Source organism: Sciurus vulgaris, assembly GCF_902686455.1.
Source record: "Sciurus vulgaris genome assembly, chromosome: 3".
In the NCBI taxonomy this organism is placed as follows: domain Eukaryota; kingdom Metazoa; phylum Chordata; class Mammalia; order Rodentia; family Sciuridae; genus Sciurus; species Sciurus vulgaris.
In genome coordinates this window covers 113,233,874-113,260,123 of record NC_136463.1, presented here as the reverse complement: position 1 = coordinate 113,260,123, position 26,250 = coordinate 113,233,874, and the positions used below count along the sequence as shown (strand labels likewise).

At 34.4% G+C, this 26,250-nt stretch overlaps 1 protein-coding gene across 11 annotated transcripts in view; it reads right to left on the bottom strand.

Annotated features, from left to right (window-relative positions):
* The window catches only part of PKP4 (plakophilin 4), a gene marked incomplete at its 3' end in the record, with an annotated part of 244,564 nt that overhangs the window by 142,629 nt on the left and 75,685 nt on the right, over positions 1-26,250 (bottom strand). For 9 of the 11 annotated variants that reach the window (XM_079131753.1, XM_079131757.1, XM_079131756.1 and 6 more), the window contains exon 2: positions 25,969-26,105. In XM_079131753.1, the coding sequence (XP_078987879.1) occupies positions 25,969-26,100 (132 nt within the window). In that variant the 5' untranslated portion in view covers positions 26,101-26,105. Of the gene's footprint in view, positions 1-25,751; positions 25,849-25,968; positions 26,106-26,250 lie in introns of those variants that run through there. The other 2 variants (XM_079131763.1, XM_079131754.1) reach the window with 2 other exon arrangements.

The following is a 26,250-nucleotide window of genomic DNA, read 5'->3' as shown; positions in this document are numbered from 1 at the left end:
CTATGTCTGATTTCTCTCGGGATATTTTTGAGATATATACATGTTCTTATGTATATCAATGGTTTGGTTCTTTTTTCTTGTTGAGCAGTATGAATACAATTTGTTTTCATTCACTTTGTGACAGACAAGTGGTTTCTAGTTTGGCTGGTATTTGTGAATAATGGTGTTATGAACATTCATAGATAAGTGTTTCATTCATTCTTAAGTTATATCCAGGATAACTGCTGGGTCAGAGGGTAAGCCTGTTTAACTTTATAAGACATTTCCAAACTGTTTTCCCATGTAGTTGCACCACCTGACATTCATGAGAGAAAAAAAGTGTAAAAGTCATCATATGTAAAGTAGGTGGTTGAATCAATTTATACTGTAGGCTATAGTTTGCTACTTCTGCTTTAGAGACTTCTATACATACAATCATGAACCCTGTGGGAAAAGAAGTTTTACTTTTTCTTTAAAAGATGTGTGCCTTCTATTTCTTATCTTACTGGACTGGCTAAAATCTTAGAGGCAAAGCATTTAGTCTTTCATCTTTAAATCTGTTCTAAGTTTTCTATAGATACACTTTACCCTAATTTGTTGAAAGACTTCATCATGAGTGTTGAATTTTACAAATGCTTTTTCTTTATCTACTGAGATAATCACATGGATTTTCTCCTTTATTAATATGTTGAATTATATTGCTTATTTTTCAAATATTAAGTCAACCTTTTATCTTGGAACAAATCACCCTTGGTTATGGAGAGTTAACTTTTTACATATTAATGAATAAGATTTGGTAATATTTTATAAAAGAATTTGGACTTAGTTGGTTTTTAAAAAATCTTCCTTGTAAAGTCTGCTGATTTTGGTTTAAAAGTAATACATTACTATGTATATTAAGATATATTGCAGGGTTCTTCTTTCCTTTATAGTCTGATTTTTCTCCATCAAAATACTTAAAATACATTTTCATTTCACAAGTAATTCTCCTGATAAGTTTTTGAGACATATTTGCTATATAAGTTACCACCCTAATTTAATACTTACTGTTTAAAACTGAGTTCAAAGGTCAAGCCAGATAAGTCAAACTCCAAAGGCCATTCTCAGAACTGCCATGCCACCTGGCCCCTTCCACTCAGTGACCTGTATGCTGAGAAGTCAAGGGCCTTTTGTTAAATCACCCAGGGTCCAGTGATGGAATGAACATTTAAAGAAAAAAAAAAGAAGCCATTTGACTTGTGCTTTGTGAATCCAACTTGTTTCTTATTTTTCCTCCCAGAACTTTGACACACTAGCATTTCTGCACAGTTCCAGATCAAGTCTTTTGCTGTCTGTGTAAATCATACCTCTGCTATTTACCCATAACCTGTGCCAACCTCAATGCTCCCATGCTGTTTTTCTTTGCTTATCCTCCATCCTGAACTGCAATGCTCGAGAAGAAATCTTTTTTTTCTCAAAATGTGAAATTAGCTTGAATTTGACACCTCCCTTGGGCTGCCTACTGGTACATTTTTTTGGCTTATGCCCTCTGCTGCTTTTCCCAACCAAAATTTCACTTTTCTTTCCTGTAATCTGAGAATACAACCAAACCCCCAGATATCTTCTGACTACTCTAAAAAGAAAGATCCTCAAAGCATCAGTCTTAAAAATGCAGTACCTACTCTTTTTGCCACCAAACCATCTTTTCCTGAGCATTTCCTGTTTGTAGATTTTTCTGAATGCAGTTATGGAAGAGATAGTTTTCATAATCTTGCAAAAAGAATGAAACAAAAATCTAAAGAAAATGGTGTTTGAACGAAAGAAAGCTATATGACAAAATAAATTGAAAAAAGAACTTCATATGGTAAAGGAGTCTAAAAAAGGTTCCTATTTGAAAATTTTTCTTGTTCTTTTTAATATTATTTAAAGCATAATATATAGAATTCTCCAAACAAAATTCAATTCAAGTAAAATCCGGAATAGTGATACAAACTCAGTATACATTTTAAAAAATAATCTGACACTCTAATGCAGAGTTTGATGGGCAGTACACAAATATCATTATATATTGCAAGTATAACTGAGTGAGGGACTACAGGGTGAAGAGTTATCAATTGCATCTGAATTTATACTTCTTATTTCTTTAAGACTCAAACCAGCAAGACTAATTCAGTATCAATCTGAACCAAAAATATGCTTCTAATTTTTAGATACTGTCAAAGGCATTGCATATAAATGTTCCTTGATTGATTACAAGAGAAACTAAATACATACCAGAGACATTGAGTCCTGGGAATTACACAAAGAAAGCAATGTAATTCTTGGCATGTATGTAGGGAATTTACCTTCAAAGAGTTTCCATAAACAGTAAGCTAATTAAATGATGCATTGCACTTGTGAAATCTCATCATGAGTTTATAATTAAGAAAAAGTATGTTATGTTTTAGATGAGCATGACCCTATATATATATATATGTATATATAATGAACAGTTGTACTTATTCATGAATATGACTAAAAACTATGAGAAGTAGGTTTAAATAAGAATATTATGAACTGAATGCAGGTATTATCAGGAAATCCCTAACTTGCTGCAACTGCTTACACCTTATAATCGTTGTAATCTGTTATATGAAAACCATTAGGTTCATGAGTTTGTTAATGCTCCACAGCAGTTAATAAGGGCACTTGTCCTTCAGCAGTTTATAACTTAAAGGAACAGATTTTTCTATATCTCAAATATTAAAACTCTTCTCTACCTATCTTTCTCTGACAAAACAATAGGAGACAGTGCAGCTGGTCCTACAAATGCAAAAAGAGCAAAAAGGATAAAGATGAAGAAGCAGAAAAAGGAAACAGCTGTCAAAGCAAGGGACCACAGGGTGAGAAAGCTGAGTCTCCAGAGGAAGAAGAAATGAAACACTTCCTCCTGAGCTAATGAAAGCTGATCAAAAATAATGCCCAGCTGTCTTGTGCTCAGTGGCTCAAAAATAAATATGGACAACCTAGGCTAGACCTGCTCTCTTTCACACTTTGAGCTCAAGACTACAAATGTTGAATCTCTGTAAGTCCAAAGACACTATGTGTTCATATGGAGAAAACCAGATTGTAGTCTCTGAATGGGACGTTTCTGGGGATAGAAGACTCTGGGTGGACGAAGTTTCATTCATTAAGCTCTAGCTTCCTTAAAAGTCTCTTTACTACCAAGGTTCCCTCTTTCCACCTGCAGGTAAAGAGGACTCTCCTGACATGGTTTCTACCTCCCTGAAGACCCGACAGACTGTGACCATGAACTCATCAACAAATAGTTCTACACAGATAATAGGTGGATTAGAGCCAGTAGAGATATGCTCTGCATATAACTAGTTGGATGAGTGACTGGACAGGATCTAGTGGCATGTTTAACTCATACCACATCTATTAATCAGTTCACAATATTCTCACAATATTTTTTATGCAGCCTACATATCAGTGGAATGAAATAAATACAGCATACCTGATAATTATCTTGTTGAGTTAGGTGGGAGGGGGTGGAAAAAAGAATATTTATAGTGGGGAGAAATGAATTTAGACTTCTAATGAAAGTATTTGAAGCCTAAATACTCTAACCCTTATTTCTTTTTCTTTCCTTTATCATACCATTATAGTAAGCATGGAATTTCATATATTTCATTTCAATACCTGGTTCCCCTGCTTTCCCTCCTGCCCCTGCTTCCTCTATTGATCTTCCTTTCACTTATTTATTTTTGATTGGTGCTTTATATATACATAAAGGTAGAACTCACATATTTGTGTATAATTTGCCAAATGTAACTTGTAGTGTAATTTTGTCAAATTAATTTCTCATGTCCTCCTCTTTCCCTTTCCTCCCTCTTGATCTCTTTCTTCTACTCCACTGATCTTCCCTATATCCTTAATAAACAATCCCTTTCTTCCCTTATTTTGTTCTAGCTTTCTAATATGAGAGAAAAATATTTGACCCCTGATTTTCTAAGTCTGGCTTATTTTTACTCATCATGGTGTTCTTTAGTTCCATCCATTTACCAGCAAATGCCATAATTTCACTGTTCTTTGCGGTTGACTAAAATTATATTGTCTTTATATTTCAAATTTTCTTAATCCATCCATCTATTGTTGGGCATCTGGGCTAGTTTCATAAGTTGGCGATTGTGAACTGTGCTGATATAAACATTGGCAAAGATGTATCATTAATGACGTGTAGTATGCTGACAAAGATGTATCACCAATGACGTGTAGTATGCTGAATTCAGTTTTTTTGATAAATACCGAGTAGGATTCTGGGTCATTTGACGGTTCCAGTCCTAGTTTTTTGAGGAACTATCATACTGCTTTACAGAGTGGTTGTACTAATTTTAATTTGCAGTCCCATCAACAATGTATGAGTATACCTTTTGCCCCACACCCTCACAGGATTTATTATTATTTGTACTCTTAATAATTGCCATTCTGACTGGAGTGAGATAACATCTTAATTTAGTTTTGATTTGCATTTCCCTGGTTGCTAGAGATACTGAAAATGCTTTCAATACATTTTTTTGGCAATTTGTGTTTCTTCTTTTGAGAAACTGAAGTTCTTTTGCATATTTACTGATTGCCTAATCCTTAATTTTAATGCAGAATAATACTCCCCAAATAGAAATAACTTCATTCTCATTCTCCTGATTGTAACATCATAACAATCACTTACATAACAATAATTTTACCAAGTTATTTCTGGGTTTCTAAGTACTCTTATTCTCACAAGTCTTAAAAATGCCTTTATGCAGTCAGTTGTCAATTAGTTGCTTATTCCCACCATCCAACAGACAGACAGAGGCTAGGAAGCTCAACAGGGCTGTCCTAGAATCACCAAGGTAGGAGTGGTTTTGCTTCAGCTAAGGATAGCTCTGGTGTCACCTGCTAAGAGCAAGATCTGTGACTGGTGGTGGCTAAGGGCAGGGGAGGAGAATTCCTGTTAATTGCTTATGAATTGTGAGACCAATAACAGCTACTTAATCCATTGATAGCCCAGTTCTTCATGTTTAAAATTAGATAATCCTCATAATTCCTAAATTGCAGGGTGATAAGAAATTATATGAGGTATACATGTCATCACCAGCACAGTGAAGCCCAAGGAGAAAACCCTATTTCTCTTTTTGAATTTTTTATTTGATCTTTTTAAATATACATGGCAGTAGAGTGTATTTTGACATATTATGTATACATGGAGTATAACTTGCTCTAATTAGGATCCCATTCTTGTGGTTGTACATGATGTGGAGTTACATTGGTTGTGTATTCATATATGAGCATAGGAAAGTTATGTCTGTTCATTCTACTGTCTTTCCTATTTCCATCCTCCCCCATCCCTTCATTCCCTTTCGTCTAATTGACTGAACTTCTATTCTTTCCTTATTGTAACACAAATTATTTATAATAATGACAAAATTCTACTTTGCTTCTCTGGGTGAGGATAGATGGGTGGGATGAATCTGGTAGTTATGACCTTTTGATGGATTACTTTTTAAAAAACTGAAAACCTGATCCTTTTTGCTATTTAATGTTTCATTTTACTGTCATGTTCTAGTAAAGAAATCTGATCATACCCAAACCAGGAAAAGACACATCAAGGAAAGAAAAATTTAGACCAATATCCTTGATGAATATAGATGCAAAGATCCTTAACAAAATATTGGCAAACTGTATCCAAAAACATATTTAGAAAATTGTGCACCACGATCAAGTGGGGTTCATCCCTGCTATGCAAGGATGGTTCAACATTCGTAAATCAATAAACATAATCCATCATGTCAATAGACTTAAGGATAAGAATCATATGGTTATTTCAATTGTCGCAGAAAAAGCGTTTGACAAAATACAACACCCCGTCATGCTCAAAACACTAGAAAAAATAGGGATAGTAGGAACATACCTGAACATTGTAAAGGCTATTTATGCTAAGCCCATGGCCAAATCATTCTTAATGGAGAAAAACTGAAACCATTCCCTTTAAAAACAGGAACAAGACAGGGATGTCCTCTTTCACCACTTCTATTCAACATTGTCCTCGAAACTCTAGCCAGAGCAATTAGGCAGACTAAAGAAATTAAAGGGATACGAATAGGAAAAGAGGAACTTAAGCTGTCACTATTTGCGGGTGACATGATTCTATATTTAGAGGATCCAAAAACCTCCTCCAAAACTTCTAGACCTCATCAATGAATTCAGCAAAATAGCAGGCTCGAAAATCAACACCCATAAATCTAAAGCATTTTTATACACAAGCGATGAAACAGCTGAAAGGGAAATGAGGAAAACAACCCCATTTGCAATAGCCTCAAAAAAAAAAAAAACAAAAAAAACTTGGGAATCAATTAACCAAAGAGGTAAAAGATATCTACAATGAAAACTACAAAACACTGAAGAAAGAAATTAAGGAAGACCTTAGAAGATGGAAAGATCTCCCATGTTCCTGGATAGGCAGAATTAATATTGTCAAAATGGCCATACTACCAAAAGTGCTATACATATTCAATGCAATTCCAATTAAAATCCCAATGACGTACCTCACAGAAATAGAGCAAGCAATCATGAAATTCATCTAGAAGAATAAGAAACCCAGAATAGCTAAAGCAATCCTTAGCAGGAAGAATGAAACGGGGTATCGCAATACCAGAACTTCAACTCTACTACAAAGCAATAGTAACAAAAATGGCATGGTATTGGCACCAAAATAGACAGGTAGATCAATGGTACAGAATAGAGGACACGGACACAAACCCAAATAAATACAATTTTCTCATACTAGACAAAGGTGCCAAAAATATGCAATGGAGAAAAGATAGCCTCTTCAACAAATGGTGCTGGGAAAACTAGAAATCCATATGCAACAGAATGAAACTAAACCCCTATCTCTCACCCTGCACAAAACTCAACTCACAATGGATCAAGGACCTTGAAATCAGACCAGAGACCCTGCATCTAATAGAAGAAAAAGTAGGTCCAAATCTTCACCTTGTTGGCTTAGGAGCAGACTTCCTTAACAGGAGTCCCATAGCACAAGAATCAATAAATGGGATAGATTCAAACTAAATAGCTTTCTCTCAGCAAAGGAAAAATATCAGGAATGTGAAGAGAGAGCCTACAGAGTGGGAGAAAATCTTTGCCACTCATACTTCAGATAGAGCACTCATTTCCAGAATATATAAAGAACTCAAAAAACTCTACACCAAGAATACAAATAACCCAATCAACAAATGGCCTAAGGATATGAACAGACACTTCACAGAAGATGTACAAGCAATCAACAGATATATGAAAAAATGTTCACCAACTTTAGTAATAAGAGAAATGCAAATCAAAACTACCCTAAGATTCCATCTCACCCCAATTAGAATGGCGATTATCAAGAATACAAGCAACAATAGGTGTTGGAAAGGATGTGGGGGAAAAGGTACACTCATACATTGCTGGTGGGACTGCAAATTACTGCAGACACTCTGGAAAGCAGTGTGGACATTCCTTAGAAAACTTGGAATGGACCTACCATTTGACCCAGCTATCCCACTCCTTGGCCTATACCCAAAGGACTTAAAATCAGCATACTACAGAGATACAGCCACATCAATGTTCATAGCTGCTCAATTCACCATAGACAGATTGTGGAACCAACCTAGATGTCCTTCAATTGATGAATGGATACAGAAACTGTGGCATACATATACAATGGAAGATTACTCAGCTATAAAGAATAATAAAATTATGGCATTTGGAGGCAAATGGATGAAATTGGAGAATGTCATGTTAAGTGAGATAAGCCTATCTCAAAAATCCAAAAGACGAATGATCTCACTGATAAGTGGATGATGACACATAATGGAGGGTGGGAGGGGGGCAAAAATGGAGGAAGGAGGGACTGTATAGAGGGAAAAGAGAGGTGGGAGGGGTGGGGGGGAAGGAAAAAAATGATGGAATGAATCAAATATCATTACTCTATGTAAATGTATGAATATGCAAATGGTATGCTGTTACTCCATGTACAAACAGAAACAACATGTATCCCAATTGTTTACAATAAATTAAAAAAAAGAAATCTGAATATCCAAAACTCATCCTTCAAATGCCAATTTATTTTCTAATTTCAAATACTACTGAAGTATGCTTTACTCTGGATTAGTAAATTCAATATATGGAATGCATAGAAATTTCTTGACTGACACTACCACCATGAACATTCATAACTATATGGAGAAACTATCAGTCCATAGGTGCATGTTTCAGTTCACTCATCGCCAGACACACAATCTTCAGCTGGAACTATCACCATTCTTCTAACTTTTTATATTCCTGTCCATTGTTCCCTCCTCTTGCCTCCTTTCTTAACCAAATGTACACATCTAAAATACATTTCAAAAAACACAAAGATAACTAAACTATATATTTCATAACAGAGTAAATAAGATTGAGGGGTGAAGAATTAAAAGGCAAAATATAGGATTGTTGTGGTTTTTCAGAGCCATTTCAGTATAGTTTTAGTATGTTTCAAAGACCTGAGGTTGCCAGTAGCCTGACTTGTACATGGTTACACACCTGTTCATGTGTTTACATGTAGCTGGGTGTGCTTAACTCTACGTGTATGGGTTCCGTATATGAACGTAGTGAGTATATGAGGGATTATGACATAGTCAAAATCTCTTAAATACTTTTAAGTTTTTTAAACTTAACATATTAAATGATTTAGTCAACAAATACTTGATTACTATACTTTTCACATACTGACCACTCTACTAGGTACTGAGAATAAAAAGTTTAACAAGTTAGATCAAAATGTTTGATATTAGAAAACTTTTTCTGTCTTCCTTAAAAAATAAAAAGGAATGTTTTAGTTAAGAGTATCCTTTGAAATTTATTCATTTTCAATTACAAGTTAGGAAAAATACATGTTTAACAAGCTTGCATGAAACTCTTAGTACTCTGGAGAGAAACCTAATAATCTTTTGAAAAAAAATTTAAATTGAAAAATCTTGGAGTAGTATAATAAATTTTCCAAACACAGAAACTAAGAAGAAATAGAAAAAGAAGATTTAGGATCTCATAACAGCATTACTCATACTACAAATACTTAGCAACTTCCACTATTATTTTAAAAAGTGACAATAATGTGAAAAGTTCATTACAAAGATTGTTTGAAAATTAATATGATTCTAAAAATCAATATCTTAAGACCTAAAGGGAAAATGAATCTGAATAGAAAAGCTTTCAAATAAAAACTTACTGAGAACGCAAGGAATTGAAATTTTATTCTATCCTCCAGAGCACCTCTGTATTACACACATTAAATAAAGAAACAAAATCATGTTCTAAGAAATTTAAGATTCTGAATAATTATTCTGAGTCTGGTCCTTAATGGGCCATCACAGAGCATCCAGAACAGCTCAACATAGCATAACTCTAATTGAAAGGATACAGTGAGCAGATAGAAAAGCACAGAGGTGCACCAAGTCCCAAGTGGCAGGGCACAAACTCACACTCTTTGAAAACAAGACTGTGGTAGAAACTGCAGATTGTTTAAGGTCATGTCAGCTGAACAGTTGACTGCTTAAGTGAGCTGCAGCCTGTTGTCACAGGGCCAAGTTCCCTGCATGTGAGGAACAAGTCTCTTCTGGCCCATACTCTCCCAAAGCAACGCGGATGCTCCTATGGTTCTTTATCACTATCTTTATTTGAGACCTAATGAGAATTTGGATCTACATCGGCCTAGAGATGATAACCACTTAGCAAAGCTGCTCTGGCTAGCTCTGGTCTGCTGCTTTCTGAACTGTTTCACGATAAAGAAATGTATTTCCATCTTGTTTAAGCCATGGCATTTGGATTTGTCACTGTTAACAGATGCAAAACCTGAAGCCCAATTAATGCACAGATTTATGACAGAACTGTTTTAGTGCCTGGCTGCCTCTAAAGCTCTGAAGCAACTGTTCAGTGATGTTCTTCTAAACAAAGTATATTCTGAACACCTTTAGGTCATAAGGATCTTCACTGGCTTATGCATCTGGAGGGCTTAGGACTGTCTCTTCTGTATCTTGTTTTTTCTCTAAAACTGTCTAATACAGGTGTGATTAAGGGAGGAGGGGGACAGGAAAATGAAATAAGTTTAATCTGTAGTCTTTAGGGTCAGCTGACCTCCTGGAATTGAAGCCCTTGGTAATCCCTAGAGTCTAACCAGATGTTCAGGTTCAGTCATCCACAAATTTCAACTAAATATCTATTATGCAGCAGACCTCATTTTAGGAACAAATGTTCATGTTATATATGATGTTTGCGTTCTGGTAAACTTAAGTTTAGTAAACTCTCTGAGCCTCAGCTTCTGCATCTGTAAAGTGGGTAAAATACAAATTTATAGGACTTTTGTGAGGACTAAATGAGGTGAAGTATACAAAGTACTTGGTGCCACACAGAGTGGTATTCAATTAGTATTAGCAATAATTAAGAACTATCAATTAATTTGTGCTTGGTATATGAATTTATGGCATATAGATACTCACTGAAGAGTTATGACAGAGTCAGGCACAATGTTATATGCCTGTAATGCCAGCTACTGGGGAGGCTGAGCTGGAAGGATTGTGAGGTCAAGGTCAGCTTGGGCAACTTAATGAGAACCCATCTCAAAACAACTGAATTTAATTAAAGAAAATTAAAAATCACAATGTCAATATCATTAAGGAAAAATAAGTCAGGAATTGCTAAGTGCAGAGTTTGGTATTCATTTTATTTATGGTATCTTCTTATCTATCATCTATGCATTCTAGACATATAGATGAGTAAGGTTTATTGAACACAACATATTATAGAGCACTTGGGGGATAATATTAAAATTGAAAAATATTAAAAACTCACAAGAAATCATTCCTCTTGCCAAGTTTATGTAAGTAAGTGAACAGGCTTTTCAGTAAAATGAACTGGGAAACTTATTTGTGGAGTTCAAAATAGAACATCACCATCCTATAAGGATTTCAGTACCTGGAGTATAATGGATTGTTCTAGCATGCCACCCTGCACTGTGATTCAAACTAACCCTGGATTCAGCCACAACTCGTAGTAGCAAACAATTCATGGGCTTCTCAGAAACAGCAGAGAGCTACTTCAGAATAATCACACTGGATTATCTTTGCAGAATGTTCAAAGCATTTCAGGTAAGAAGGAATCCTAGGGCAGGTTTAACAAGGAAAAGGGGGGACTGTCTTAACTCACAAAACAAAATTGGAAGATTGAGAATTGAAGATTTCTGGCAGATGAAGACGAAAATAAACTTAATGCTCGGCAGGAAATAAAGAGCAACAGAGTAAATAATACTACATGCAGGGCTTGTGGCTTCCTTTTGCTATAGCAATTTCAGGGGCAATTAGATTTGAATGCCAGTTTTATGACTAAAATTCCCAAAGAATGATAAAACTTCAATATTCATGAAACACCCAATAAATGACATAGTTATGCTCCTGAAAAGGGACTCAACTACCTATTAAGTATCAAACACTTTATTAGCATTTTGAACAGATGATAAAATTGAATTTTCATAACAACCCTTGAACTAGGCATTATTATAGTTAATTTTACAGAACAGGAAATAGGCTATGATAGATTAAGGACTGTATTGAATATTATAAAGTTATTTGTAGGAGTCTGCACTTGATTTCATATGGGTCTGACATCAATGCCTGCATTCTTCTCACCATATCAACATGCATTTAAAATTTTTACTTAAATTTTTTAGAAAAGTAGAGTGAAACAATGTAACGATCACTGATGGGTCAGGACTATCAGATTATCACTGTAAATAATAACAAAAGTAACACAAATATCCACTATGGTACACTGGTCCCAGGACATATTAAAGACCCCAGGGATCTGTGTTCCCTTTCTATTGGATCCGAGAGGTTGGCTAGGTTTAGGTTGATAGAGTGATCTACCCAGTACCACCTTCTAGGGTGTCCAGCTGAAGAGACTGAGAAGGAACTGTTTTCTTGGTTCAGTCTCCCTCTTGGTAGTACCATCTGATTGGCTTCCAGGCTTAACATTTCTGGGGTTTACCCCTTCCAATTTACCAATACTAATCTGATACAGGAATAAAAAGTTACTGTACCAAGGACAGTTTTCTCAAGATGTTTTAAAGCCTATTTAAGGCCAATTTGGGGAAAACTGCTCACTAAAATAGCTACAAAATAGCAAACCAGATTTTGTATCTTGTGACCAATCTACTTATTTTATCAGCATTTCTAGTTTGCCTGGATTAAAAGTTTTAAAGCTAGACTTTTTCTTAAATACAACTGTATTGGAAATGACTCCACATTTTTTTGCATAGTGCTAGTCATAAAATAAGACTGTCCTAATTGCTCATTTACCTTATTTTATATAGGAATATATCATAAAATAACATTAAGAGGATACCAATGTGAGCTCTGCCAGTTCTAATAAATGAGTACAAGTGATTATAGTTGGCTTTGGAATGCACTCAGGTTACAGAAGGCAAGAATAGATTAGGAGTATGTGCCATCATAGCAGTGACAAACTCTCGCCTTCTTTGTAAAAACATCAGTAATTCTTTAGGCTTCGACATGACTCACTAAGGCAACATTTTCAATGAAAGATTGCTGGAAGCATTTAAAAGCTGGAAAATAGAATCCTGTCAGTACAGATGCCTCCCCCAACTTAAAAAAAAAAAAGGGGTGACATCGCTTGAAAATACAGTTAAACTGCTGTTAGCAAGCTGTTGGATTGACGTCTACACATGTAGCCCAAGACTGGTGTGGTCTGGTCAAGTTACAAAGAACATCATTTTAATTTAGAAAAAAAAAAAAAAAAAAAAAAAAAGATCTATGTTTGAACAAATTGCTCTTGGCTACTAATTTTGTGCAAATTAATCTTTCTAATAGCAAGGAAAAGAGAATCATGTATAAGCTATCAAATACACGTCCTAGAGCAATTTTTTTTTTAACTTTGCTATCTTCCTGCATATGTGATCTCGCTATAGTGGGGGGATGGGGCCTCTTACTCCCCCATCTGTCCTAGGGTACACTTAATGTGAGTTTAACGTAAGAATATTTGGGTTTTGTTTCCTACCTACTTTCCAGAAAACTCAAAATTTCAAATATTTTCAACAAATACACACTTAACAAGTACGAAAGCTAACTAGTAGCAAACATCATTCTAATCTCTGGATTATAGTGGAAAACACCCTTGATGTTTATATCCTGGCGTATGGGAGTCCAAAATATGCGATATTTTATAGGCTTCTCTGCATCTTCCTTCTCTTAATGATATTTTGTGCAATTCCTTTCAAGGTAACTGGTAAAGATATATCTGAAGAAGTTCTTAATGGGATTTCTGAACATATTCTGTAAAGACATATGAAAAGTATTAGATTTGTAGAATTACTTTAAGATGATACAACCCATAAGTCATAGGTTCAGATAAACACTGATTTTTCCCATCAGTTTGTGAAACACCTAGATGGCATTAAGGCCATTAGACATGTGGCCTTAATACCACATATAATTTTTAGATATTATAAACATCACTATGTCAATCTTTAAATTAATATTCAATATTTTCTTAGACTGGATTCCTAGAATACTAGATTATAGACAACCATTTTTAAAGTCTACCACAGATCATTAAAGCACTTTCTAAAATGGTTGGGCCAGTTCACCATCACCAATACTGAATGAAACTGGCAACAGCATTATATACACTTTTTGTATTTGATTTCACTGTTGTCAATACAATAGGCAGATAAATTATTAATATTTCAGCTTTTATTCCTGTGGTTACTAGAGAAGTAGAACATTATTTCATATGCATATTTATTTTATCAATTGTCAACTGATGTCAAATACCCTCCTTTTAGTTATTGTTTTCTCCTTCCTGATTTGTAATAATCTACACAAATCACATTCATTCATAGGTAGCTACTAGACTCCTGTTGCTTACCCTGTCCTGTGGATAGGACAAAATTCTTAACCTTTGTAGCTAGAAACATCACTGGGAATTTCCTTCCAAGACTTTTTCTGAGTACATATTTTAATATAACTAATATGATATTACCAATATTGATATTTTAAGCATAATGAAAACAATATTCATAGGTCCAAAAATGATGACAACATGTAAAGGAATATGGTCCTAGCTTAAACTGCACATTTCTTTGTTTCTTTTTCTGGTTTTGAAAATTCAGTAAGCTACTAAACCATGACTCAAGTCATTAAATAAAATTTACTAGGTGTAAAACATCTGAAGTCACAGAATAATGAAAAATGCCATTTAATTCTTACGGGAAACACTGCACTGACTAGGAATTCACCCTGTACAGAGTCTAAAATGTGTAAGTAGGTTAGACACTACTATGAAGAGCAATATAATCAGAACAATATTAATGGCCAATAGCAACAGTCACTAAACAGTAATATATCAATCTAAATTATATGAAGAAGTATGTATATTAAAGACCATGAGAAGTAGGAAAAATAAGTGTAAAATATAACACCCAATAACCCTTTATTTCTGACTTGGAAATTATTACTGTATACCATGAATTTTTCATTCTTAAGTCTTAAATTTAAATTCTAAAGGAAACATATCTTTAAATATCATAAAGACACCCGGGTACAAGAATGAACACATTTCACTGGCCCTTGAACATCTGAGAATATCTTTTACACATTAAAGACAATTTAGCTGGATATAAATTCTTGGATAAGAGGTGTTTTTTCCTTTAAAACTGTATAGACACATTGCTCTGATCGCTTCTGGAATTTACTATTTCACTAAAGCTAGACTGATCTGAATTCTTTCATGGGGATTCTTATAGATATAAATTCTTATAAATATAAATTTATCAAGTTAATTCCTCGACAGGTCACTTTTCCATAGGTGATGCCTAGAATGGGATGACCTCTTAAAATGTTTACTCAGGGTTTTATTTTCTGCTCATAAAATCTGTTTTAAAATTATATATAAGTATTGTTTCACACCCCCCCCTCCACCAGTGGTGCTGGGGATTGAACCCAGGGCCTTGTGCTTGACCCTCTGCCCATATTGTTTCTACTCTAACTACTCTTAAACCCTTCTCAGAGATGCACAATGTTTCCACTAAACCTACTTTCTATGATCTTCTCCATGTCTAGTAGCATTTATTACAATTTCTGTTCTTTCCTCCATTTTCCAGCACTACTCAAATATGCTTGTCACCACCAATGATTCAGTTTTTCTCTATATCCATTCTTCCTTTTATTGACCCTACTGCAGAGTTTGTTTCATATGCATCTTTGGAGTATGACTATTTGGATATGAATCTCAAATACCCTACTCATGAACTATATAGTTTGGGCAAGTTACTTAACTTTTCTGAACTTCAGTTTCCTCATGTGTAAAAAGTGATTATAATAACACGAATCTGTATAACTCAGAATTTTTAATTATAAGCAACAGAACACTCCAGGGCTAATTTAAGGATAAATATAACTTACTAAAAGTGATACTGTATAGCTCAGGACTATATATGTTCTCACCAAGTCTAATAAGGTGGGAAAATACTTAGAACAAAAAACCTAGGGCGAGATGTTCGGTGGCTCATAAAATCAGTTTTTCACTATATTAACTACAAAAGCTGATAAGAAATACAGAAAATCTTCCATTTAAAGTATGAAGCACAATGTTTGGCACACAGAAAGTACTAAATAAATGTTAGTTATTAGTTTCCTACTGACTTTCTGTTCACTGATCTTATATGTTGTTGAGAATTACCAAGATTTTCTAAATATTTCATTTGTTTCTTATAGTAACAGTAGTAGTGGTAGTAATAGTGGTGATGGGTAGAGAAGAAAAAACAACCTAGTTACATTTCAAAGCATCAAGATCAGTAAAACAATGCAGGTTCTGAGTTCTCACAACAGCAAACCTGGCAAAGGTTTGCTGAATATTTTAAATTCTTTTCTAGTAATCTTACAGTAAAAGGAACAATCTTCAACTCTGATAAAAGGGTATCATAGGTTTTTTTCCCCTCCCAATAAGTCTTCACAGATTTTTAAGGAGGAGTAAAAAATTTATAATTACTAGTGCACATTAATTATACAAATGAATTGGTTTCACTGTGACATTTTCACACTTGCATATATCATGCTTTGATCATATCCACTCTCCCTTTCTATTCCTCTGCTCCCCAACCCAACCCCAATCCCAGGTCCCCTTTCCCTACCCTAATAGTCCTTCTTCTACTTTCAGGTCATTAAAAAGAAAATTATTTCCACATATGACCAAAAATATGCCATACTTGTCTTTCTGAATCTAGCTTATTTTTTAGCATGTTGTCCTCTAGTTCATCCATCTTCCTGAAAATGACAAGATTTCACTCTTTATCCATTGCATACATTACCATATTTTCTTTATGCATACATAGTTGACAGGCACCTAGGGTGATTTCATAACTTGGTAATTATGAATAATTCCACAAAAAATATACAGGTATCTCTTTTGTATGCTGACTTCCTTCCCTTTAGGTCTATACCCAGGAAATGAATAGCTGGACCATATGGTAATTCTATTTTTGTTTCTTGAGGAAATTCCATTCTGTTTTCCATGGTTGTTATGTTTATTTACATTCCCAGTGGTGTTTAAGAGTACCTTTTTCTCTATATCTTTGCCAGTCGTTTTTTTTTTTTTTTTTTTTTCTCCTATAACTGTTATCCTGATTGGGGTAAGATGGAATTTCAGTCTAATTCTGATTTGCATTTCACTGATAGGTAAAGATGGTGAGCATGTTTTTAATACATTTATTGGCCACTTATACTTTTTTGGGGAAGTATCTGGTCAGACCATTTGCCCATTTTTTTGTTGGATTATTTGTTCTTTTGTTTTTGAGTTCTTAATGTATTCTAGATATTAATCCTCTATCAGATGCACAGCTGGCAAAGATGTTCTCCCATTCTGTAGGTTGTCTTTTCACTCTTGTTTTATTTCCTGTGCAGAAGCTATTTAATTTGATTATCTCTTTTGTTAATTCTTGCTTTCGTTTCCTGAGTTACTGGAGTCCTATTCAGGAAGAAGTGTTGACTGTGCTAGTAGTATCATAGTGTTTCCCTTATGTTATCCTTCAATAGTTTTAGATCTTACATTAAGGTATTTAACCCATTTTGAGATGATTCTTGTACAGGGTGAGAGAGAAGGATAGTGTCAATTTTGTACAGATGGATGTCCATTTTTCCAGCATCATTTGTTGAAGAGGTTCTGTTTTCTCCAACATGATTTTGGTGCCTTTGTGAAGAATCAAATGGCGGTAGATGATCAGTTTATTTCTGATTTCTCTATTTCATTGGTCTGTTTGTGTCTTTTTTGCCAATACCATGTTCCAGATCTGTAGTATTTTGAAATTAGGTATTGTGAAGTCTACAGCATTGTTTTTTTGCTCAAGATTGTTTTGGCTATTTTGGGTCTTCAAAAGAAGTTTTATCATGGATTATGAAGTTTGTTTTTGTTAAAAAAAAAAAAAAAAAAAACTATTCAACTAGATAAAAATAAGTTTCACATCAACAAAATGTTTGCCCAATTTTGGAATGCAGATCAAATAAACTTAGTGGAACAGCATTCTATTCATTACCCACAGTAATACAAACACAAGTTTTATATTCTTACCTATAAACCTTCAAATCTTCTAATCAATCAGTTTAGAAGGATGCCAACAGAAGAAATCAATAAGGTATTTTTCACAAAATATAATAAGAATTCATTTTTTCATTATTCTTTGCTAACTGAAATAAAAGAAAAATCAAGATCCTGCTGTTAAGAGTTTACAGTATATATACATTTTAAAAACCATTATTCACCTTACTAAGAAATATATAAGAGAATGGTATAATGGAAAAGCTTCACCCACTTCCAACAGTTATATCCTTGAAGTAGGAGACATATGAAGTGGTTAAAGTCCAGAATGAAAAAAAAGGAGATGTTAATTTATTCTATACTTGAGCAAAAATGGCTTACTTTAAACAAATTAGACAATTTATGGAAATATTTTGAAAAGGGGAGAAATCATAACACATTAACTCTGGGATGAAAAGTTATTTCTAAATGAATAATAGAATGCAGAGATGTTAACATGGACAAAATACTAATAATTACTTCCTTCAGAATAGCTTACTAAAAGGCCATCAAAGGTAGCTAAGAACCCCGTTGCTGACTAAGGCTTTAAGAGTGATTTTAGCAAAATCTAAAAATTAGAGATAGGGCTATTAGGGTAGATGATATCACATGGTGAACATGTTATTAAAGTAATGCTGCATTGTAGGAATTTTTATATATAAATATCTACAAATGAAAATACTAGTTTAATAGTCTACATATTTAAATAACTTAAACTCCAATTATTAGAGGAAAATTAAATTTTCTTTGAAGAGACAAAGATATTTCAATTTTATGTATACTGTCTTCCAATTTATGATAGCTATTTTCATATTTGAAATATGATTACATAGAATATCATTGTATAATAAGTATTTGCCTTTGAGTTTCAATAATGTTTCTTTTTATGATAGCCATTTTCATCTGAAATGATTATATAGAATATAATTATGTGATTACATAATATGTAATATACATAGTATATATATAGTATTTGTCTTCAAGTTTCAATAATGCGTTCTTCCAACTTGCTGGTCAACTATATGTGTAACCCCTATATTATAAAGGTTTGAGTGCATTAAAAAGGTCTTAAGATTCTATAAGTTAAGGGGTACCTGAACTACCTGAACCTTGAACTATCTGAAAAGAATTAACATTTTAAATGATTTTTCTCAAGAATGCCTGAAATGAAATAATCATAACCTAAACTACTTTGTGGAAGTACAGGCAGATCTGATCACTTTGGAAACAATACATTGATAAAATATAAACAGATGAATTAAGACCACGTGGATCTGTTTCTGCAAAGTGACAAAAATGACAATTTAAAAACTGAAACCTGAAGATAGGCACCAGAAAACCTGTTTTTGTGATAGCTATGCAATGACTTTAGGGTTATACCTGAAGGGAAAAGTATATTTCTGAATATTTCTCTCCAGAAGTGATTCTAAAAAGAATGATCATGCAGAGCAGAGAATTTTATGCTGAATGATCCTGTCATTCATTTAATCTCACCAACTCAGCAGTCAGTCATTTCAAATTTAATAGCAGAAAGTGTGCATGTACAGGGGAAAAATTATTCCATATATTAATAATTTAACTCTGAACAAAAATTGTGAAGTGGATTGTTCAACTGAAAAGAAAACTATAATTTTATACATGCAAAGTCAGGGCTGGCTTTAAATGTTAACAAAGGAAAAATATTCTATTACTTTCAAATGTAAACGAGAGGTAATATTAATTCAATGGTAAAAACTAAAGTTAAGAATGCCTAAATTAACAAATTTACATAATGCATATGTGTAGCCTGCTTCAATATAAAAGTAGGCAAAAATAACACATATTCTTGGATCTTGTAGTTCAATTAAGGTATACTAATAATGTATCAATTATTCTCAAGTGAAATATATAATATGGTTTGTGTCTATGCATTTCTCTGAGGATAGAAACTATATGAAGAAAATCATCTTTATATGTCTCCTTACCAGCCCTCCCCCACTCCTTCCTTGACAAAGTGCAAGTGCTTTTGCTCACAACAGGATGTCACTAAATATTTTTTAATTAAGTAAAAGCAAAGCTAAGCTACATACAGAGTGTAGTGAGCATGCTTACATTTTTAGTCCATTTTCCAGTACGTTTTGTGGGGCACCTCCTGTGTATTCCAATTTACATGTATGATACAGCTATGTGTGAACAGTCAGGTAGAATCTGTTCAAATCCCTGGAATTTAAGAGTTCTTACAAAACAAAACAAACAAAACCCCAACAACAACCCTGCAGTGTCAATACACCTAAAAAGATATTTACAACTGAATCAAACAGAACAAATGACCAGTTATTTCAAGTCATGTAAGACTGGGAAACTACATTAGCAGGTCCAAGGAACCATTTATCAGATCATCAAAAAATGTGTGCCAATGTAAAAACACACCTGCTTGCTGCCCTGTATCTTTACCACAAAGTAAATAAATGTTATATTTCGACCATATACATGCAACTTATGAGAATGATCTCTTGAGAGTCAAGAATGAAGGTTCAGAATTCTGAATACGAGCTAACTAATGTTATGAGAGTGCTAGCATTTGACCTCATTTCAAACCTTATTTCTCTAACATTAAGGAAGTAAAGCAGTAAAATTAGATCACCCTGCAAAAATCACTAAAAGAATATCAAATTTTACCTTGTGTTTGATGATGCATTTCATGCATGGAAGACTTCACTATAAGTTACATAATAATTACAATTGCCAGGATAATTTAGTTACCAATAGAAAACAATAACTAAGTTAATAACAGGAAATGTAAAATGTTTTAGGCCTGTACTTACAGAATGATACTTTTAGTTAAAGCCAAAAACTATGCTTATTTACAGATGAAGTAAAAATTTGTCTTTTACATGTGATTGAGGTATGTCAGAGAGGACTATTTCATTGTAAATAAACAGGGGTGGAATAAAAGGAAGTTGCAAAGGCAGGTGCCTAACAGTTGACTTGTTTCAGTTTCAGAGAAATAAAGTAAATAATTATACTGGAATCTGTTCCATTCTGGGCATTCTGCCACACAGGAAGGGTGTGTAATTACCCAAGCCAAGATATCCATGTAAAAATGAAGTAATATCAATAGAACACAGTTGGACTTCAAATTTTCTTTTTTAATCTTCAAAAATTAAGGATCTCTGGCTCTCATTTCATTCTTTGATATTTAAATATCACTTAAATTGATATGGAAGCAATGAAGGTAGAATTACAATTTCCACAAAAGCCAGAAAATGTTTTCTTAAAAGGTGGTATTCTCTTTGAGATACCCCCAAATTAGGAACATACTACAATTTCCACTTATCAAAAACAACAAAGACACAAATAGTATCAAATTTGGGACTTCACCAGAGCAAGAGAAGTACACAAAATTTTAGCAGGTTTACCAGATCTGTTCTTTGCTTATCATTTCAGGCTACCTGGATTGGCCTCAACCTTAAATCTGAATTCTAAAACTCTTAAATCATCAACCAAAAATAAGAGAATGTGGTCTGTGAGATAACAAAGGCATAGAAATTATGAGTGCCTAAGGAGTAAGGCCAACTGCAAATGGATATCTCAGTTATTCAAGCCACTTTATGACAGTAGATAAAATAATCTCCAGCACCACCACAAAAAAAAAATTAATCTAATAAATATTATATGTGCCATTTTAGAGAACACAAATCAACTTGCACCCTACATAGTAATATGAAGTATACTTGTTAATCCTATCTGTAATTGGCCATGTGGTCCTCTTTTAAAGATCATTCTAGAACCAAGATATCATAGCCTATCAGTTATAAAAGTACAAGGTACTGTACTCATTGACCCAGCCTTGGCCCATTACTTCCTTGTGCCTGTGAAGTGAGTACTCTGACATAGCTGATTCAGTTGCAGGGCACAGGAGCAAGGCTTTGGATGAGCAGCCATTGTCTTGCCAAATTCCAATTCCTCCACAGTCATAGGTATGTGGCATTGCAAGGATAAAATAATTATTTTAGTCTAATTTTTCATAGAAGGAGGTGGGACTGGTGGTGGTACACAGCAGCTTGGGAGGCTGAGGCAGGAGGATTGTGAGTTCAAAGTGAGCCTCAGCAAAAGCAAGGCATTAAGCAACTCAGTAGACCCTGTCTCTAAATAAAATACAAAATGGGGCTGGGGATGTGGCTCAGTGGTCAAGTGTCCCCGAGTTCAATCCCCTCTAAGCCCCCCACCAAAAAAAAAGGAGGTGAAGTCCTTTAAGGGTACCTGATTTGGAAATATCTCTTTATCTAATTACTACATGTAAGACATTAAGCTAAGCACTCATCAGTATCAAGTTTGCCAAACAGCTGAGAACTATTAGGAAACAAACATTCCTCCTTTCCTACATCTGTAATCATCATGGATTCCTGGATTCTTATCGGAAGTGAAATAACTGCAAAACCTGCCAAGTGATGATTCACATTATAGCCCACTGGTGACTGGAGTTCAATGGACCCTTCCTGTAATTTTAGCTTCAAGATCAAAGACTCCATTACTTTGTATTTTTCCAAGGGTGGACATTTAGCATGATCTTTAACATTTCTTCACCAGCTACCCACTTTACCCTGTACACATAACACCTATGGACATCACTAAGATAACCACATTCTTTTATTCCCTATACTTAACTCAGCTAATTTTCCTAGATGGGAGATGAGAATTATAACATCTACACCATTATTTGAGCACCAATAGGAAATAATTTTTTACTTTGCTTATGTAGAGATTGGATTTAATTCCTAGATTAGTGTGGATATAGTAGCATTTAAATTATCTTAAGAACTAGAATGTATAGCTGTTCAATGAATTGTCTAGGTGCTGTCTGTGAGACTCTTGCTGAGTTTCTGTGGTTGGGGCTACATGTTACATTATTAAAATAAAATAAAAAATCAGCAAACTGGCGATGAGACAATTTGATAGTATTATTCTTCCATTTTCTCCTTGAGCAATTGTTTATTGCAGGACTAATACATTCAACATGCTGGGAGAGAAGAAACCTGTAACATAAGTATAAAATAATATATAAAACATGGCACTGTTCTTAGATAACCAATTATGTGAACCCAAAGAAACATATAATCAAGAATCACAGTAGTGGTATAAAGTGACAAAGAAGATCAGTAGAGATGTGGATGCAGGCTAGGGTAAATATGGCTTCTTGAAAAAGGTAGCCTTTGAACAGAAGTGGGATCATTCTATCTGCCAAAGACTAAGGACTTCTGTACCTGCACAGGTATGTACCTATGTGACTGACATCAATGTGAAAGGTTATCACTTCATAAAAGGAAGAGACTGTGAATTTCAACATTATGCTACAAAGCAGGAACACTTTCTGGCACTGGAGGATCCTAGGCAAAGCCTGGCCAATGGAGGAAAATTTCATTATTTTATGACATGCTAAATCCACTTTCAGATGTTTAACAGACTCCTAATTTGTAGAAAGACTGCTACCTGTTGTTTGCCATTTCCTTCCTAATTGCCTAAGAGAGTACATGTGAAGTATCTGAGTGTCTTAGATACACTTCGTTTGAAGAAGAACCAGATTCCCCCTTTCAAACTTCATATGAGTGTTAAAAGATCTTGTTTTGCAATTCTGTAACCAAGTTACAGTTGATGTTAAGTTTGAGGTAGAAATAAATTGGCATATTAAAAGAATTCATTTTCACATTCTCTACTTCTCATAATATACACATAAAACGATTATAATTTGTAAGACCAGTATGGTGAAGTCTTGAAAGTTTAGTGCTGTATCTGAGCATAAAGATTGTTCAATGTTTAGAAAGGTGATTTTGGTCTTCTGATATCAATGTCCAAAAGAAAGCTCACTGAATCTCCAGACAGATGTGCTTTAAGATAGAATAACCACTTCTCCTAATAAGAGCCTTTTCTTCTTATTTAGAGGTAATGATGATGATGATAGTAACCTTAGGTCTCATTAGGTGTTGGGTGCTGCTGTAAGCATTTTACATGTTAATTTAATATCTTTTATAATTGCTAGTAACTCCATTTTACAATGAGGCAACTGAGGCACAGAAAAGTTAAGAAACTGTCTCAAGATTACACAGTGAACATAGAAGCCAGGATGAAAAACCAGGCCAATTGTCTAGTTGCCCTGTTTCTGTACCCTAATGAAACAGACTTCCTGACACTGCTGCTATGAAACCAGGTTTGTACTTTGAGATCTGCAGAGCTGATACCATCTCTCCATGGCTATAAACACAACATGACAGTGAGGACTTCCAGTAATTATGTATCCCATCTAATAATATTGCTCTTTTGATACACATTATCGATATTAATCATTCTAGTTGAGTATAAATTATAGGCTAAGAATGACACTAATGAGTTACTATTATCAAACATATAAGGTGAACTGTAATTAGCTTCCTTATATATTACTTTTCTGTCTTCTGTCTCATTGAGTAGATGATAGGGAATGGCAAATTTTAGGACAATATTAAGAAGTTTTGACTCCATTATATGTTGTTTGATGCCACAAAAATCTGATGGAAGCTGATGTTAGTCCTTTAAAATCAGGACTGTATCTTAGAACAAGAGACTGACATGATGTTGTGGGTGGGATGAATGAAATCCTGGGTAATGAGCATTAACAATTTTTAAAAAAAATTAAGTAGGGAAACTGCATATTCATATTAATGGACTCAAATTCCTCAGGGCAGGAAAAGAAGCAAAGACTAGAGTATATCTTCACACTAAGTAAATTATCTGAGAGATATATGACAATTCTTTTAATGACTAACACAAATATCCGTACTATGTTTTGCTACATTAAGGAACAGGAATCCTTCTATCTATCACAAAACATCTATTCAAACACTATTTACTGCCAAGATGTAATTTAAAAGTCACCTGAGGCCATCAAGGAATTCCAGTGCCAAAAATCATAACAGGTTGCCATATTTTCTTCAACTTGTAGGTATCTGGTCTCAAGGCACAAACACAAAATTCCCATTGCTATGTTGACTGTACACAGTTTCTAGTTTTAAGTCAGTTCTGGGCATTTTGATAAATTTATCATCATGTTTCATCAGAACATATCCACGTAAATCAGAGCCTTGTCTTTTTACAGATCCCTAGGTCAAATCTTTACAACTGTTGAGTACTATAGGAGGAAAGTCCTTTTCTTTCCCCAATGGTGATAGAAGCTAAGATATTCCATAGTTTGGTAAAAGAATAAAACCATACTGACTATGATTTTCTTGTGTCTTAAATGTGGAAGGTTTAAACACTTTAAATTTCAGTGAGAAATGGAAATATTTTTCATTTTGATATTCTAATATTAGAATAAGTTGTAAAATCATTTTTCCTAAAAAACAGTTCTAATGTCAGTTATGTCATAGGTTTGGAGTAATCTTTCACGCCACATTCCTAATTTAAGCCATGGCAAATGGTAAGTAACAAGGTATTAAATATTTCTTCATTCTCAGCCATCACTAGTCACTTGAGCTCCCAATACTGCTTTAAAAACAAATTCCAGAAAATATACATTTAGAATAAAGCACCCAGTGGTTTAATCATAACATTTAAAGAAAAATTAATAAACTTCACAGAGGGCATATAATTTTTTTCAAGGTAGGGGGCAGAAAATAACACTATCCCTAGAACTTTAAATTCGCATTTATTTTATTAAGATTTTAAATCTTAAGCAATTAAATTCCAGAATTCCAATTTATCTATGCACTACAGATAAGACCTAATGTAGAAGGTTACTTGGGTTTAAAGGATACAGAGTATTAGTGCCTTAATAAAAAAAAAAAAGGACATAAACATGACATTGAAGCAAACTGCCACAGTTTGACAAGTTTTAGAACATTAGCTCACAAAATGAATATACTTGGATTCAGACAAACACACAAATACAGCTTTTATCCAGAAATCACAGAGACAACCCTAATATCTATGTTAAAATGCTCAAAATATCTATGGATATATATACAGGTCTCAGATTGCCAGAGTCCTGATAGAAAAATCAGCATTGTGAAATATGCTTTACACAGTTTTGCGTGCATGCACATACTCTGCAATGTGGGAGAGACAGAGACACCGATCACCATCAATACTGTCCTTACTTGCAGACGCACAAGTATCCTGCATGTTCCGATTCTGACTGGCACCTGGAGCGGCTCTACATGCCAGTCATCCCAATGTACTCAGGGATGTAAACACCTTATAATTAGAAAATGTGAAGGTGTCAAGGTCGTTACACAAATTTAAAATACATCCAAAGATTAATTTTTAAAGGCACTGAAGAAATAATTAACTGCAAATTTTAATAAAAGCATGTACCTGCTCCTTCACGGAAGCTAGAATAGTGGTGGCTGTGGTCTCGGATTCCATGCCTGGGCCAGTGGAGGCAGCTTCCTGGCGGGTCTGTGGTTGCCCCTCCTCCACCAATGAAGCCTGCTCAGGAGCTGGCATTCCTCCTGCAACCAAGCAGGTAAAGGGTTAACACTTTCTCCTGGACTTCTGTGCAAGGGTTGAGGATTTGCAGATGGTTTCTAAGAACAACAGTGGACTTCTATAGCAATGATCAAAGTTCCTCAGAGCATTTGGATTTCTGAAAGGTAA